Source organism: Mus caroli, unplaced genomic scaffold (genome assembly GCF_978045245.1).
Source record: "Mus caroli unplaced genomic scaffold, Mus_caroli_1 scaffold_1, whole genome shotgun sequence".
Taxonomy (NCBI): domain Eukaryota; kingdom Metazoa; phylum Chordata; class Mammalia; order Rodentia; family Muridae; genus Mus; species Mus caroli.
The window spans coordinates 35757915-35776586 of NW_028227256.1; the positions used below are offsets into that span (position 1 = coordinate 35757915).

The 18672-nt window shown below is 46.7% G+C and overlaps 1 protein-coding gene across 1 annotated transcript in view; it reads right to left on the reverse strand.

Annotated features, from left to right (window-relative positions):
* Window positions 1-502: 502 nt before the first annotated feature.
* The window catches only part of Chst10 (carbohydrate sulfotransferase 10), a 33086-nt gene continuing 14916 nt past the window's right edge, over window positions 503-18672 (reverse strand). Inside the window, exons 4-7 of the mRNA XM_029482443.2 lie at window positions 10136-10227; window positions 7740-7974; window positions 4159-4264; window positions 503-2630 (exon numbers count right to left, since the gene is read on the reverse strand). Coding sequence (XP_029338303.1) covers window positions 2093-2630; window positions 4159-4264; window positions 7740-7974; window positions 10136-10227 — 971 coding nt within the window. The 3' untranslated portion in view covers window positions 503-2092. The remainder of the gene's footprint in view (window positions 2631-4158; window positions 4265-7739; window positions 7975-10135; window positions 10228-18672) is intronic.

Here is an 18672-nt window from a genome sequence, read left to right on the forward strand (position 1 = left end):
GAGTGTGACTCTACTACCCCAGTGAGTCTAGGAGGTGAGCATTCTGCTGCCTTCCCGAAAAAAAGATGGTTTCTCAGCCATGAGACCCCATGTCAGATCAGGTGTGAGGGGCTGATGTGAGGTCTGAGGTCAGGCTTGGGGGTGCAACGCTCCCTCTGAGCTGCTTCTGAGCAGTGAGGGAAGGAGAGAGATCAAAGTCTGACTATAGCAGTGGTCCAAGGGCACAGGGAAAGGATGGCCTCCTTGAACGAAGAGGAAGAGGAATATGGTTCTGAAGACAGGAAGGACCTTCAAAACCCTTGGGAGAGGGATATCAGGTTGAACCACTCTGGGGACACTGGTTGTCTGGACCTAGGAGCCATGTGTGGAGGTGGCCTGTTCCAGATGTAAGTGGTAGAAATATTTACTTGTTTGGCAAAGTGTGTTAGGAAAATGACCAGAATGCCAGGAACAAACAAACAAACAATTAAACCCAGACACACTTTTGTTTCTGAGAGAAAATGCTGCTTTAATCAAGATTAACTTGAAGACCTTAACCTCACACACACATTATTGACACTATTGCCTGTCAAAAAACAGGAAAGAGATTTCTGATCAGCAAATTCAGGCCGGGAGGGATTTTTAAGTAGGCTTTGCTAAAACTTCACTAACAAATAACCCAACATCATGTTTACACTGTATCAGTTCACAAGGAAGGGCTGAGCCTCCTTCCAGTCTGTAGCCCCATCCCTGGCCTCGAGTTACCAGGGGTCCTGGAGCCCCCTCCTCTGGGAGTCATGGGTCACATTTGGCACACATTTTAAATTTTATTTTACTTTCACATTTACAAGTTCAGGAAAGGCTTTTTGAGAGTAGGGCTGTAGCCTTGAGGAGAAGCTAGCACAATTCCTCTCAACCCTGGGCCAGGGACTCACTGGGAGAAACTGCCCCATCATCTTTAATAGCCCTTTGCTGCTGGTTGGCAGCCGAGACTGCGGCTGTGGCTTTCTTCTTGCTGGGGCTGGCCTCAGTGCCACGATTGGTGACTTGTTACCTGTATGACATCACCAGAGGTGGCCTCACCCAGGATTTTATTGCTGATGAATCTGATTATCCAACTTGTGGTCTTTCAGTCGAGGATGGTGGCACTATTAGACTCAGGGCCACAGGATCCCATCTTGCGACATGAACGGACTTGGCAGTCTGTAAACAGCACCGGACTCTGCAAAACAGGCATGGCACTCCTGTGTGCTGTCCTGACACGTCAGCAAGTGCATGTCTCTATCCACTGGAAATGTTTTGTCTTCTCTTCCCTCTCAGGCAGGGAGGTTCATTCAGGAGACAGGTGGACATGCCCCCGCTGCTCACACTGACGGGACAGTCGAAGACAAAAGCAGGGGTCAAAGACAACGATACCCGATTCCACAGCAGCCTGAGTTCCCAGGACCGGCTGGTTCCTCCTCCTTCCCTGTGCCAAGTTCTAAGTCCTCAAAGGTGATGTTCCTATAACACCCTCACTTTCCAGAAGAGAAGAATGAAGCAGGTGCTTGTAGGGTCAGAAGTCCCAAAGAATGGGCTAGCCTGGGTCCTGAAAGGTCAGACTTCTCAAACTGTTCTGTGATTATGACCACCAAATGTCACAGGGCCTCAAGCTCAAGGAGAACATGATCTGTATCTATGGCTACTGCTGTGTCAAGGTGAAAGAAAGAGGTATCATTCTGGCTTAGATTCGACACTGCATGGGTCCCAGTAACCTTTGCAGCCACTCAGCATCTCCATCTCTCTTGAAAGTGCTGGGTCTGTACAATCCACAGGTCACGGGTGACACTACTCTAACACTGGCTAGCTGGCACAGTGCTGATGACATGACAGCTGAAGGAAGAAGGTTCCTAACACGTCCTCCTAGTCTGTCCACCTGTCTGCAAATATCCAGTCTTTCCTAACCTTTTATGGGGGTGACACAGGCTGGGGAGGGGGTCATCAGAGCATCTGTCACCTGAGCCCAACATCATCCGTGAACGGAACCATGGGACACGACAGAGGAAATACCATTTCTGTGCTCACATCTCACCTAGCCAACTCCTGATCTGGCAATATTCAAGGGTCTGACACATTAATTTAGCAAGAAATCTGGTTTCTGATACCCAAAGAGCTTGAAGTCCCCTTCAAAGCGTGCATAGAGACGCCGGATGTCTCTTTTGCTGATGCCCAGGAAGTACTGTTCTACCTTGGTTCTGTTGTACACGGTGATGCCCGGAGGGATGGTGGGGTATGACACCAGATGGTCTATGCCAGCTTCTTTCAGGATGTATGGGGCATCTGCCTCCAGGGTCTCGTGGTGCCCGACCACACTGTACTTTATCTCACAGGGCGCACAGAGTTCGACGTAGGTCACCCAGTGGATGATATGGTCCCCAAACTGAAGGTCTAACCACCTGCGGTTTGGATCACCCAGGTAGCGCACAAAATCTTCAAACTGGATCCCCCGGGTCTCTGTCCGGTTCTTCCGGTACTTTCTAATAATGCCTGGGGCTATCTCATGCCTGTACCAAGGCTCAAATCGAGGATTGTGAACAAACTTATCCTTAAAGGCAGAAATCAGTCTTTCAAAGGGATCTCTCACAATAAAAAACTTGAAGTATGTTTTCAATCTGAGGAAGAAAAAATAAGGTCAGAGATGAGGCAAATGCTCCAATAGGTAATAGATAAGAGGGCAGGAGAGGGAGTTACACCAGGCTAGGCCCTGCGGAGTATGTCTCAAATGCACAGTGCACTCTGAGTATGGTGCACTGAACTTTGCTACCGACCCATTCTTCAGGTGAGGAAACAGAGGCTTAGCAAACCAGAAAGCCTCTGAGGTTGATGTGAAACTGTTGAATCAAAGGTTTGTTTTACTTGGCTGATTGGAAACTTCAAAACCTTTTGAGTTTGGTTCCTGGGCAGGAAATCTTCAGGGCTGGAAGTGTGAGTCTGTATTTACTGAGGCTGGAGGCTTATTTTATGGGCATAGCTTTAAAGATTCCAGCCCAAGCTCTCAAGGGTTATAAAAATGAAAGGGAAAGAGTTGGATGAGGGAACAGGAATCCAGGCCACACAATTCCCATAGGAAGGTGCCCCAGGCAAGCTGCAGCACAGTAGGGGCACGGGCTCTAAGGGCCTGTGGTGGTGTGACAGGGACAACAGAGATAGCAGTGTCTGTGGCAACGCTACCCCCATGGCGCACTTACCTGAAAGCCAGAAGCTCTTTGTTGTCCATGAGCTGCCTGTCTTAATTCATGCAGTCTCACCGAGCCCCATGAAGATTCCCTTAGAGCCCAGGCCACACCCAGGACAATTTCTGGCCTAAGTTTGTAGAGTTGTGAAGTCTGAGTTACCCAAGGCCAGAAGCAACCAAAGAACAAAGGGCTGAGAAGCAAGGAGGGCCAAGCCCAGGCTGGACACTGAGGGGCAGCTCTTGTATTCTGACCCCTTCAGTCTGGCTCTGTAAAGCCACCTTACAGCTAAAAGGGAGAACTTTGCCTCTCATCTGCTGCTGACTATACTGCCATTGTCTAAGGGGCTTGTCTTCTGTGATGGACCTGCACACACTACTACCCCAGTGGGAAGTACATGCAGATGTGGGCATGGTACCCTGGCAAAGTGTACAGCACTTTTTATATATATATATAATGGAGAAATGATCCTATTTAGTAAGGAGTCCATAAGAACTTAACAGAACTGAAACACAAAGTGCTCCCCACTTCTGGCAATAATCGGATGCACACTTTAATGGCCTTTGTGACGAGTTGGGAAAGGGATTCTGAAGTTCTCAGGAGGCTGAGATTTGCAGGAGCAGGACACTAGGAACACTGTTGGTTGCTGCAGGCCAACACAAAACAGTTGGCCCCATGGTCCCCAGGGCCTGTGGATCACACAGCAAGCACAGACTGAGCCTGGAGCCCTGTGGATCACACAGCAAGCACAAACTGAGCCTGGAGCCCTGTGGATCACACAGCAAGGACAGACTGAGCCTGGAGCCCTGTGGACCACACACCAAGACTGAGCCTGGAACCCTGTGGATCTCACAGCAAGTATAGACTGAGCCTGGGGTTTTGCTGAAAAATCACCCTTCCCCTTCCTTCCCCTCCCCCTTCCCTTCCCCTTCCCGTTCCCCTTCCCCTCTGCAGAAGTTACCCTTACCGCTTCTGAATTCCTATTTTGCTGAAGGAAGAGAGGCGTGGAAGGCCATTTTTCTCATGGTCATGGACTACATTTTCAGGAATCTCTTCAATGGAAGAAAATGCTCCTGGGGGGAACAAGAGGAAAGGGTGCATGGGTTACCTCAGTCTGACCCTTACAGGTGCCATCAGTGTCATCCCAGGTCCCACAATCTCCATAGCACACAGGAGAAGCCCACAACGTGCACACTCCTGAACTCCAGCTGTCCTGCTGGAGGCAGTAACATAATGGAGAGCCGTTCTTCTATGCAGCAGCTGACTGAAGCAAAGAAGTTTCTGTTGGGAAAGGGAAGGAAACAAAAAGAATACTGACCCCCACGGTCCTGCTGATGTACCTAGGAGGCTAAATCTTCCTAAAACTGATATTGCTTTTTCTATCTGATCTCTGAGATGGCAGGAGATGCTGGAGGGACATGGCATGGAGCACGTATCCAGCTATGCCCCTCATCTCCATGACAGACTGTGCTCTTACAGCACAGGACTGACTACCAGAGCATCAGTGTCTCACAAACCTCATGGCAACCCACATGGCAAATGACAAAGGTTCTGCAGTTCTGAAGCTAAGGTCCTGTCCCCCATTTGGTTCTTGGTCTGTCAGTAAAGAAGCCATGGGCCAATTGCTGGACAGGAGGGATAGGCGGGACTTCCGGAGGCAAGCAGAGAGACCTCAAGGAGAGGAGAGGCAGGGTGTGCCATGCTTTTGAGGGAGATCTCGGGTGGAGTGGCCATGCAGCCAGGGCCGGGGATGTTTAGCTGAGACTTGATGTAACTGAGCAACTAAAGTTTAGGGCAGGTAGAGAGGTGTGGAGATAAGAATATTGATAAAGGGCACACTTCTCCAGGTGGGAGAAAAGCAGTGTCCAGTAATTGTGTCAAAAGGCCAGTTAGAACAGAACAACTGCATGTGTGTCTTTAATCCATGGATTCAAGGGAAGCGGGTAGGTGCTGGTAGCACAATCCATTCCCAGAGCTTAGGCAGGGTAGCAAAGGCTACATGCAACACTTGATGGAAACGCCTAGCTTGCACCAGAAGCAGGGAGGACATGGCTGAGGAGTGGGGCCAGGTTTCTGTAGAGGATAGGGGAGGCGAAGACTTTTCTTTTCTCAATGGAGACAAAGGGTGATAGGAGCTGAAGGATTTAGTTAGCTTCTGTGAGCTGTAGCATCTGGCCTTATCCTGACCCAGTGCTGTCCCCACAAGGAAAAAGCTCTCTTGAGCCACCCATATGAGAGGCACAGCCTCCCCTCATTCATTCGTCTTCTTCCAACCACTTAAGCCCTGGTCCAGAGCCCTATGTGGTTGGCACATTTGACCATGATGAGGGGTGTCAGACCCTGAGGAGACTCAATTTCCCCAAATTCTGGCGGTTGGAAAAATAAAAGCCCGGCACTCGTTGAGAACTTGTAAAGCCGGTTCCCCATTCTGAAAGGAGCCATTGCTCTCTTCACTGGCCAAAGGAACAAATAGTTATTTGTGATGCGCTTCAGGAAGATCTCTTAGCATAGCAAAGCACAAGATGCCCCCGGGGCTCCCACAGTGTCACAAGAACCTGTTATATATCTCAGGGTCTAATGCTAGGATCCTGGCTCTTCTTGCCTCCTCCTGACCTAAACTGCTCCCAGCTCAGTCTCTGCTCCTCTGCCCCTCCCCCACAGCTCCTCATGCTCCTTATAATCCTGTCATTTCTTCAACATGCTCTCACTTTGTCTTCTCTTTGGTTCCCTCTCTCTCTCTCTCTCTGGCCTCATCCACCACCACCTCTCTCTTCCCCTGCCTCTTCCACGGCCAGGTCCTGTCTGCTGGCTTTCTCTCTCTGCTCTGGATCCTCCCAGAAGCCTCTGGCTGTTCTCTCTCACACCCATAATAAAACCTCCCTCTTAACCTTCCCGAGGAGCAGACATGCCGTCAGTTTCACTAGGAGAGAATGGAAGAGCCAGTGGTTTGGACTTGTGCCTGGGTCCACTCACTGTCCAAGCATACTGGGAAGTCAGCTGAGGATGGCCACGAGGACCTCCCTGCTTTACATGGCCTGGCCAGCCCATGCCTACACATTTAGCTTTAGGTTTTTTCCTTCTCTGTTTTAGGAAGTAGCATTGCATGAGTTCACATGGTTTTACAAACCAACAAGCTGACTTTTCCCACTAGACAATGCAGTGAGATGGATGATAAAGGCTTTCTTAAAATAAATTTAATTTTTCTTCTCACTGACCATGTTGTGGGTGTCAAAGTCAAGGGGGGCAGGAGGGAGTTCTTTGTTTTCAATTTAAAAAAAAATATAACTATATATGTACTGTAACTGATTAAAATAGGTGATTCTGACAAACACAGGAAGTTTGCTCTGTGCTTGTGAGTCCCAGAACTGTCAGAGAGGCTACACCAGCAGGTTGTGTTGACACACAAATTTCATGTAGCCTTCTTCTATTTCCTCCCACCCTTGTGAGTGAGTTATGATGCTTCCCACTGCCATGGCCCCTACGTGAGCCTCTCTGTGTATTCTTTGTTTCCAATTTACCTTATATTCTTGATCTCCCATTCAGAAATCCAACATGCTGGCATATTATTCCTGGGACACATTAACTTCATACCGTGGATGTATCCAGGAGGCAAGGCCTTATCCTTTTTGCCCTGTGATTGACCTTTACAAAGTGCAAAAGGCAGCTGGCACTGGCCAGTAATGCCAGGAGTGGGCGTGGGAGCTGTGGGCACAATGCTGAACCCCAGGAACCTGTCCCACGGTACCCAGGGTGTGACTTCTGCTTGCTGGAACTCAGTAAGTTGGAGCTAAGTCTTAACAGACACCCTATGATAATTTTAGGCCAGTTTAGACTAATTGGGATTGAAACAAACCTGGCGTCTAAGCAGAGCAGTGGGTAATCAGAACTACAGTGTATGAACTCATTTTTCCACAATTTAATTCATTTCCCCAGTAAACATCAGATTTTTTCCGAAACAAGCTAACTTAATGCTTTATGTCTAAGGCAGAACACAAGGTGTAGTTTCTCTCTTTCCAGCCAGCAAGAAAGTCTCGGTCTACACGTGAAGCTGCCCGAGGTCCAGGAGGCAAGAGTCTCCTCCTAGGCTCTGGTTATGGGTTCTTTGAAAATAGGGTACGTCAGGAATATGGGAGCCTTGCAGTACTCAAGACAGACTTAGCATGTACCATGGAAAAGAAGAAGGACTGATGGGAGTGGACAAGCTGAATGAGGATGGCCAGCTATGTCTGTGAAAACCCAGGAAATCCTGCCCTTGGTTCTGACCGAAACATCTTAATTAGAGCCACCAATGGGACCACAGCTTAGTGGTAGATAGCCTGCCTCGCATGCACACGGCCCTGGGTTTTGTGTCCAGCACTGTAAAGACAGAACCAATAAGTTAACCCCTCAGATTTTTACAGCATAACTGGAGTGTGGAAAACAACACAAAGAACCTTCAGAAAGGTCGTGGGTCTTTTCAGAAGAAGCCACCCCATCCTTCAGTGCCAGCCTCGACCCCTCTCCCATCGCAGAGGGGCACCCCCCCCCCCCGCCCCACGCCACACGTACCATTTAGGACGATCAGCACTTTCTTCCACTGGGTGTTGCCCACCTTGGGAGTCTGACAGAAAAGAATCTTGTGCTTGTCACAGACAAATATTCGATCCAGGACAAACTTGGAGACCTCGGTGTGTGAGAGGTTCCGCAGAGCCTCCTCCTTGCAGGTGTTTCTGATGAGCTCCAGCCGCTCCAGATAAACCGGAGGCTGATCAGGACGGCTGTCCGCAAGCATCTTCCCAGTTGGCTGTAAATGAGAGGGATTGAGGAGGCAGAGGGATCAAGGTTATGAAGCAGCAGGAGACCCTGAAGCCCCCTTCTCTTGACTTCTTCCCATCTCTACAGTGACAAACACCATCTCCTGCCACTTCGCATGCCCCTTCCCCACCCTCCCTCCACAGCCCTGCTGAGTTTAAAAGACAGGTGGGGGCAGGCGCCCAGGAGAACAGATGTTCACTCGATTCCTGTGGTTATTCTAGAAGACTGATCCGATCCACTGAAAGGATGAGTACGCTGGAGTTCTGAGTGAAGAGGCCACATACGGAACTACTTCACAATGAAGGGAACATCCCTGACATGAGCAATCTTGGACCCAAGCCCTCCTCCATCTTCCATGACTCTGAAGGCCAGCAGGACCATTCACTCCATAGCTCCTGAGTCTTGACTGGGTGAGTGGCAGCAAGGTCCAATGGGGACACTCAAGAAAGCCTTAGCTGGGTCAAATGTGAGGCATGGAGAGCGTGTGCATGTGTGTGTGCACATGAGCACAGCCACGGTTTGTGTTGGGGAGCAGGGGGGCTGAAGAGGAAGAGCTGAGGGGAATGGATGGGTAAGAGGAGCTGTACCAGTAACCGTATAGATTACTGTTCAGAAACCCTTACTGACCGTGATGTGTGTTTGAGTCTCTCTCTCTCTCTCTCTCTCTCTCTGTCTCTGTATGTCTCTGTCTCTGTCTCTCTCTCTCTCTCTCTGTGTGTGTGTGTGTGTGTGTGTGTGTTCTCTAAGAGGCATTTTGAATTTGTAAGGGACCACTACAGGGTAAGATCTATTTTCCCTGACGCGGCCTCTTTTCAATGGGGACCCTCACCTGGAACTGCTTTGCGAATAGCTCACCTGCCCTTGTGGTATTCTCTATTCATGTACTTAAATATTTTCCATTAAGGCTCTGCCCCCTTGAGTTGTCACAAAAGAGTTTTGCAGACCTGGCCTTTCCTATGTGAATGTCTTGCTAAGAAACCATGATGGTGCCTGTGCCTCTGACTGGGATGCTTCTGTTCTGACTGGGTTCTAATTTGCCATTTTCATTCGGTGAACCAGGCGGCACCTGCCCTTTGCCCCAGTCTAGTCCAGAACTGGCAAACATCATTAGCAGTGGATACTTCATCCTTTCCAGCCAAACTGTGATGAGCTGCACTTTCCGGACTCAGCATGAGGACTGGCAAGGAGAAGGACCTTCCTAAGCTTACCCCTCTCCCTGGACAGAGAACAAGGATAGTTATGTGTAGTGGCCCTGCAGCAGCATCGAGGACTCCATGGATGCAGACAATCAGGCTGGCCCTGCTATCTGCTGTGCAGATCATCTGGGGGCCTCTCCCTTGCCCTGGATTCAGCTTCCTCCTCCATAGAGTCTGGAGTCTGGTCCCATGTTCTCTCTGACCCCAGAATTCCACTCTGGGTCAGAAATCTTTCCACATTCCCAGTTTCTTCCTGACCCTATTCAATACTCTCCATCCCCCAGTGAGGCCAGACTTCGACTGTCAGGAAGGGATTCTGCACAACCGATGCCTACAGAGAACCCACAGTGAGGGATGTAGCATAGCCACCTCACCAAACCCAAGCTAAAACAATGAACAGAAACAGAAAACAGAGGAACTCCAACTTGAATAACCCTTGCTGTCCCTCATCCAAAATACTTGGGGGCAGAAACGCATGGGATTTAGAACAGGTTTTGGACTTTGGAATATTCCCATCTACAAAATGAGATATCTTAGGGGCTCAAGTCCAAACCTGAAATTCATTTATGTTTAATATACACACTGTGGTAATTGTATACAATTTTGGGGGATTACTGGGAAATGAACCCTGGACCTTGTCCACGTTAGGCAGTAGCATTGAGTGATAGCCCTGGCCATATACAATATTTTAAAGTTTGATGCACACGACAAAGCTTTGCAGTGTATGAATTTCCACTGTGGCACCATGATGGTGTTCGATTTCCGGATGTGCGCTATCATACATCAGATGTTCAGATTTGGGATTCTCAGCCTGTCCCATAAACGAAGCTGCGATGACATGGGTGGGAACCTTTGAGAGCCACTGGGAGCAGCCACTCCCACATGACAGGACCCGTGTGGAGTGTTCCTGAAGGAAAGCAGTATCCCTGTCAGAGGGACAAACCTTGTGCTCACCTTTGGGACTTCAGGAAAATGCTTCTCTCCTCTTAGCTTCTCTGCTTCCGGCATGGTCGTCAGGAACACAAACTCCTGTTTGGCACTATACCCTGGAGAACAGATTAATATACATTCTCACAGAGGGCAGGGCACAGAAATCAGTGGGACAGAATGCCACCACAGGAGACACTGCACCCTCCCAGCCACACCCCACTGGCTTCTGGCAAAGGCAACCCAACTTGAAGGTCACTCTGTGTGAGAACCTGGGCTTTGCAAAGGCCTATCTGAAGAGGAGGAAAAGGTATGCTGCAGACGCCGAGAGAGCATTTCCAAGCCTCATACTCACAGAGAACTTGTATCTAAAAGACACAAAGAAGTTAACAGATGAGACACTTAAAAACTAAACAAGGTGATGTGCACAGGAGTGAGACATGGGGAGACAGCTCCCTGAAGATGATCACCGTCACTGGCCACAAGGCAAACAAATCAAAATCACAGGAAGACAGTAGCAGAGACCCATCAGAATGTGTGAGAAAGAACAGCACCAAAGGCTGGTGTGTGGAGAAACCTGCACATGTATACAATGTTGCAGTATGATGAAGCCACCCTGGAAAAGGGTCTGGTAATTTTCTTGAAAGGAAAAAAGCAATAAATATGGTAACAAGACCCAGCAATTGTGTTCCCAGCATTTAATCCAGAGAAATGAACATTTATTTATGTTGAAACAAAAATCCATATACTAATGTTCATAGCAGCTTCACATATAGTAACCTCAAACTGGAAACAGTCCAAGAACCCTTCAAGGGGTGGGTAGGTAACAAACAGCTACATCTATACAGCGAGATACAACTGAGCAATAGAAATCAACGTGCTCATGCTCAACGGAATTGTGAGTGAAAAAAGTCAAACAGGTCCCACACTGCACGGTGTTTCTGAAATGACACAATTGTATAGAGGCACAGGAGCTGAGGCTGAGGAGGGGGTGTGGATACACTAGAAAGCACAGGCACAGTAGCAAATGCCAATACAATCCCTGCACTTCAGAGGCTGAGGCAGGAGGAATGGAGTTTGCAGTCAACCTGGGCGAGGTAATGAAACTTGGATTTAGATTTCAAACAAATCTAAACCAGCACCAAAAGACAACAGTCACCAAGGGTGATGTGATACACCCTCACGGTGACAGAGATGTTCTGTGCCTGTGCCACATTCCAACTGTGACAATGCAGTCAGGTCTATGATCAGTCACCATGTGGGCCAAAGGGTCAACAGAACACAGATCTCCCTGACCTTTGCTATTTCTTTTCTTTTTTTAAAAAAAAATTATAGGTATGGTTATTCTGCTTAAATGTATGTCTGTGTGTCATATGTGCTCCTGGTGCCTGAGGATCAGAAGAGGGCATCCAGTGTCCTGGAACTGGAGTTACAGATGCTCGTGAGTCACCAGTGTGGGTGGTGGGAATCAAATCTCGGACCTCTTGTAGAGGACACACTGAGCCAGCTCCCCAGCCCCTCTGAGGTATTTCTTACAACTGCATGTCACTTCTCAGTGATCTCTAGACAGAAAAATTAACTTACAAACTAACGAACAAAAACAAAACTCCAGGAGTCAGGTTAGAATTTCTGTGTTCATAACAGAAGTCATGTAAGTCAGGCTAGGGGGCATATGATGGTTTGTATATGCTTGGCCCAGGGAGTGGCACTAATAGAAGGTGTGGCCCTATTGGAGTAGGTGTGTCATTGTGGGTGTAGGCTATAAGACCGTCATCCTAGCTGTCTGAAAGTCAATATTCTGCTAGCAGCCTCAGATGAAGATGTAGAACTCTCAGCTCCTCCTGCACCATGCCTGCCTAGATGCTGCCATGCTCCTGCCTTGATGATAATGGACTGAATCTCTGAACCAGTAAGCCAGCCCCAACTAAATGAGGTCCTTTATAAGACTTGCCTTGGTCATGGTGTCCTTTCACAGCAGTAAAACCCTAACTAAGACAGGGCAGATTTCAAGCCGCCAAGTCAAGCAAATCTTGAACAGATTTTCTAAGAACTACTCAGGTACAATCTGGATATAATCTATCACTTTCTGAAAACAAACATAGACTTAAAAAATTTTCCAACTCTCACAGACGCACAAATATACAATAAGAGCACACACATACACACACATATATAAAATATATATAAATAATATATATAAAAAATATATATGGGGCTAGAGAGATGGCTTAGAGGTTAAGAGCACTGGATTGCTCTTATAGAGGTCTTGAGTTCAATTCCCAGCAACTACATCTCAACTCACAACTATCTGTAATGGGATCCAATACACTCTTCTGGTGTGTCTGTGATGACAGCTACAGTGTTCTCATATAAGTAAATAAATCTTAAAAATATACAGAAGTATTATTTCATTTAATAAAAACTTACCCTCTTGGTTCAGGGATATTTACATGTTGCCTGCTTTACTCTAGCCCCAGGCCACCCCAGTCTAGCTAGTCTGTGAAATTTATTTTATTATTTTAATCTTTATTTGATTTTACTTTGTGTGTATGGGTGTTTTGCCTACACATGTATCTGTGTACATCTGTGCCTGGTACCCACAAGGTCAGAAGAACTGGTGTGACAGACAGTTGTGAGTTGAGGTCTGGGTGTTGGGTCCTCTGGAAGAGTGGCTAGTACTGTTACCTGCAGTACCTTCCCGACTCAGCCAGTCTGGTTACTGAACAGCTCTCTCTGGTTTGGTTCTTGCCTGCACAGTGAGTTACTCTGCTCAGTTACTGGGCTTTCCTACAGTCCCTGCTGCACAGCCTCAGAAACCCCACAGCCATCTTTCTCTCTGTCTACATTTGAGTGGAAGTACAAACCTGCTTAGAGCTAAAAGCACAAGCTGTTCCGAGCCTGCCAAAGGGTAAAGTGCGTTATGCTCCGTGGAAGAAGGCATGCAGCTCCCCATCCATGGCTCCTGGCTGCACTGTAGGAGCCCTGACGCCTACACTGACTGGTCCAATCTCCACTGACTCCATCTGTCACCTTTGGTCATTGCCATGCTAAATGGATTTGTGGAACCTGTGTTTCCTTGTTCTGTGCATAGAGAAATGTGTTCTGTATGTTGAATAACCGACTTGCCAGTGACTTCTAGAAGGCAACCTATTTCCCATGCTCAGGGCACTGGGAAGTCACTACCCTGGAGAGAACATTTTCACAATTTTAAGCTCCATGGATTCTCTTCCCAGCTAACCCAACTGTAACTGACTATAGACAAAAGGGCAAACACAGCATGGCCTAGTTTCTGCAGCTTAGCTGATGGGGAGTTCTCTTTAGCAGCTGCCAGCATCCCTGCTGTAATCAGATGTCAGTCCCTCCCACCACTCAGCCCCTCAGAAGCAAGTCTGCAGCCTCTGAAGATCCTGAGGCATGGCTGGGCATCTTCACAGTTAAGATTATGTCTGCTAACAATCACAACGATGGCTGTGGCTGTTTATGGGTTTGTACCAACAATTGTGAACGGAGGACCGCTTTGCTTTGCCTTCCTAAAAGTGGTCACAACCTTCTCTCACTGCCTGACATTGCAATTTAATGATGCTGCACCCTGGCCTAGCAGCTCAGCCACAAGCCCATGCTACAGGCAGAGTGTGGGGATATCCAAAGTCAAGTGTTCTGCCCTTTGGCTACTTAGAAGCAACCTGAGGGGCTTCGATCAGCCCAAGGACAGGCTGAAAAATAAAGTCCAACAGATGAAGAAAATGATGTTTCCAATATCCAAGACCCGCTCATGGGTGCTTAGTATTTCAAATCTTGGCAAATCATGACATCACTGGGTTGGATTGATTTTCTTTGATACAATCTGGTTATTAACACCAGATTCTTGTTTAATAGAAGAAGAAATTTGCAGCAAAAGCAGCAACCACGGATCAGCAGCAGGTCAGGACAGATGAACTCAGGTGGCTAAGAATATTGTGACAGACTGGCAGACATGAAGAAAACATATACGCAACGTGTCCAGGATTCCACACCAGGGATTCAGTTCCAAAGAACAGAGCCAGCAAGAAAGAATGGCCCAAGGGTATCAGTGTTACCCTGCTTCCAAAACACTAAGACCAAGGATCATCCAATAAGAAATGGAGCTTCAATAGAGCTTCTTGGACAGGGTCCCTTATGGGACTTCATCTTTAGCCAGGAGGCAGAGCTGAGCTCCAGACCTCTGTGCACCTTCCCTGCCAGAGGAGAGCTTGCTAGAGGAGAGCTTGCCTGCAGAGAGTACTCTGACCACTGGGACTCAGGAGAGAGTTGGACTCCCAGGAGTGCTGACAGAGGCTAACAGAATCACAGGAGGAACAAGCTCCAGCCAGAGACAGCTAGAACATCTAACACCACAGATTACCAGATGGCGAAAGGCAAATGTAAGAATCTAACTAACAGAAACCAAGACCACGCAACATCATTGGAATCCAGTACTCCCACCACAGCGAGTCCTGGGTACCCCAGCACACCCGAAAAGCAAGATTCGGATTTAAAATCATATCTCATGATGCTGGTAGAGGATTTTTAAAAAGGGAATTAATAACTCACTTAAAGAAATAAAGGATAACACTGCTAACCAGGTAGAAGTACTTAAAGAGGAAGCACAAAAATCCCTTAAAGAATTACAGGAAAACACTGATAAACAGGTGATGGAATTGAACAAAACCATCCAAGATCTAAAAATGGAAGTAGAAACAATAAAGAAATCACAAAGGGTGTCAACTCTGGAGATAGAAATCCTAGGAAAAAAATCTGGAACCATAGATGCGAGCATCAGCAACAGAATACAAGAGATGGAAGAGAGAATCTCAGGTGCAGAAGATTCCATAGAGAACATCGGCACAACAATCAAAGAAAATGCAAAATCCAAAAAGATCCTAACTCAAAACATCCAGGAAATCCAGGACACAATGAGAAGACCAAACCTACGGATAATAGGAGTAGATGAGAATGAAGATTTTCAACTTAAAGGGCCAGTAAATATCTTCAACAAAATTATAGAAGAAAATTTCCCTAACTTAAAGAAAGATATGCCCATAAACATACAAGAAGCCTATAGAACTCCAAATAGACTGGACCAGAAAAGAAATTCCTCCCAACACATAATAATCTGAACGACAAATGCACTAAATAAAGATAGAATATTAAAAGCAGTAAGGGAAAAAGGTCAAGTAACATATAAAGGCAGACCTATTAGAATTAGACCAGATTTTTCACCAGAGTCTATGAAAGCCAGAAGATCCTGGACAGATGTTATACAGACACTAAAAGAACACAAATGCCAGTCCAGGCTACTATACCCAGCAAAACTCTCAATTACCATTGATGAAAAAAACAAAGTATTCCATGACAAAACCAAATTCACACAGTATCTTTCCACGAATCCAGCCCTGCAAAGGATAGTAAAGGGAAAACTCCAACACAAGAAGGGAAATTACACCCCAGAAAAAGCAAGAAAGTAATCCTTCAACAAACCTAAAAGAAGACAGCCCCAAGAACAGAATCCCAACTCTAACAACAAAAATAACAAGAAGCAACAATTACTTTTCCTTAATATAAATGGGACCTCATAAAACTTCAAAGCTTCTGCAAGGGAAAAGACACTGTCAATAAGACAAAAAGGCCACCAACAGATTGGGAAAGGATCTTTACCTATCCTAAATCAGATAGGGGATCCAATATATATAAAGAACTCAAGAAGATGGACTCCAGAAAATCAAATAATCCCATTAAAAATGGGGTACAGAGATAAACAAAGAATTCTCAACTGAGGAATACTGAATGGCTGAGAAGCACCTGAAAAAATGTTCAACATCCTTAATCATCAAGGAAATGCAAATCAAAACCCTGAGATTCTACCTTACAACAGTCAGAATGACTAAGATCAAAAATTCAGGTGACAGCAGATGCTGGCGAGGATGTGGAGAAAGAGGAACACTCCTCCATTGTTGGTGGGATTGCAAGCTGGTACAACCACTCTGAAAATCAGAAATCTGGTGGGTCCTCAGAAAATTGGACATAGTACTACCAGAAGATCCAGCAATTCCTCTCCTGGGCATATATCCAGAAGATGTTCCAGCTTGTAATAAAAACACATGCTCCACTATGTTCATAGCAGCCTTATTTATAACAGCCAGAAGGTGGAAAGAACCCAGATGTCCCTCAACAGAGGAATGGATACAGAAAATGTAGTACATACACAATGGAGTACTACTCAGCTATTAAAAAGAACGAATTTATGAAATTCTTAGGCAAATGGATGGACCTGGAGGACATCATCCTGAGTGACGTAACCTAATCACAGAAGAACACACATTATATATAAGTGGATATTAGTCCAGAAACTTAGAATATCCAAGATATGATTAGCAAAACACATGAAACTCAAGAAGGAAAACCAAAGTGTGAATACTTCATTCCTTCTTAGGTTTGGGGAACAAAATACCCATGGAAGGAGTTACAGAGACAAAGTTTGGAGCTGAGACGGAAGGAAGAACCTTCCAGAGACTGCCCCACCCAGGGATCCATCCCATAAACAACCACCAAACCCAGACACTATTGTATATGCCAACAAGATTTTGCTGACAGGACCCTGATATAGCTGTCTCTTGTGAGGCTATGCCAGTGTCTGGCAAATACAGAAGTGGATGCTCACAGTCATCTATTGGATGGAACACAGGGACCCCAATGGAAGAGCTAGAGAAAGTACCCAAGGAGCTAAAGGGGTCTGCAACCCTATAGGAGGAACAACAATATAAACTAACCAGTATCCCCCCCCCCCCCCAGAGCTTGTGTCTCTAGTTGCATATGTAGCAGAGGATGGCCTTGTCAGCCATCAATGGGATGAGAGGCCCTTGGTCTTGGAAAGATTATATGCCCCAGTAGAGGGGAATGCCAGGACCAGGAAGCAGGAGTGGGTGGGCTGGGGAGCAGGGCAGGGTGGGGGTATAGGGGACTTTCGGAATAGCATTTGAAATGTAAATGAAGAAAATATCTAATTTAAAAAAAAGAGTTTTTTTTGTTTTTTAAGAAATGGAGCTTCACTCTGAAGACCCCTGGGCTATGTTGCCTCCTGCAGGGATACCTGCAGGGGCCCTTGGTTCAAAGCCAAAACAGTTTGGATGCATATAAAATAAATGTCAGCATGAGAGAACATAGCCATGAATTTACAGACTCCTCTGATGTTTCTCAGCCTGCCTCAGGCTGAAAGGTCTCCTCTGACAGGGTCCCCAGAGGGATTATAGATGGAAGGATGGAGAAGCCTGCAGTGCCCCCAGCCCAGGGTACTTTGTGGTGGTGTCTTGGGTGTGCAAAACTTCCAGATTCCTCATCCCGTCCTAATCACTCAGACTGGCAAGATATTTTATGCACAAGTTCACTCAGAATCAAGAATGAAGCTAAGGGAAGACCTTTTTTTGTTATCTGACTGATACTTTAAGGACAATGACAGGTTCTCTGACTGCTGGTCTGAGTCATGACAGGGAACTCATAATTTAAGCCATGTGAGAGCAAAATATCCTTGTGACATCTTTCTTTACAGCATGCTTTGGGGTGACAGCATCCTCCCCTGAACTGCATGTTGGGTAAACAGAGCTAACACTACCTGGCTCTGAAGTCACCCAGGAGCAGTCTATTTGGCTACCCCACATGTCAGCGTGTAGAGGAACTGCCTCCTATCATTAACCTTAAGAAGGCCGAGCTGTTTGATGAGCTGAGTTAAAGAGTTTTATCTCGGTTAAAATGTTCAAGGCCAGGGCAGCAGTGTGGCTTGGTGGGTAAAGATGCCTGCTGCCAAGCCTGATGCGCTAAACCCAACCTGAGACTCAAACTGCAGAAGAGAACCACCTCCTACAACTTGTCCTCTGACCTCTAAGTAAAGGTCGACAGTTTTCTTCTTGGCTTTTTACCCTTAATGTCTCTTAAGGTTTTTGCCATTTCTGAGAGCAGTCAGCAAAGATCCGGCCATGTCCAGCACAGTGACACTGCCTTAACCAGAGACCGCTGGGAAGGTATTCCTTAAAAGCTCCTATCAGTGAATATTAAAAGGCAAGTGTGTATTTTTAATTCTTATTTTCCCTTTGTTGTTGTTGTGTGTTTTCTTTTTTGACACTGAGCTGGGTATGGTCTATCTGGTCTCAGAGGCTCAATGGATCCCAGCATGAGCTTCCAGAGTAGCTAGGGTAGAAGGTGTGTGTCACCGGGCTTAAATTATTCAACTAAGACTGGCAAACGTCTCACTGACGTAGATAGCACACACTGCCCTGTTTGTTTATTTGTTTGTTTGTTTAAAGCAAACTAAACTACAAACAATCACATGACCAACCCTTCCAGGCCTTCCCCACTAAGAGATAAGGTCAGGGTTCAGAAGTCACGTGCTATTCTCGGTGGCACGTTCTCTCTGCTTTTCAGCTGTTCCACATTTGGGACTGGTGCCCAACTCAGAAATATGAATTTCATCTGTCCTCAGCAGAGGATTACAGGGCCTGGCAGGTGACGCCTGTCCTTGTAAGAGGTCACCAATATTGACTGTGCTAAAACTGCTG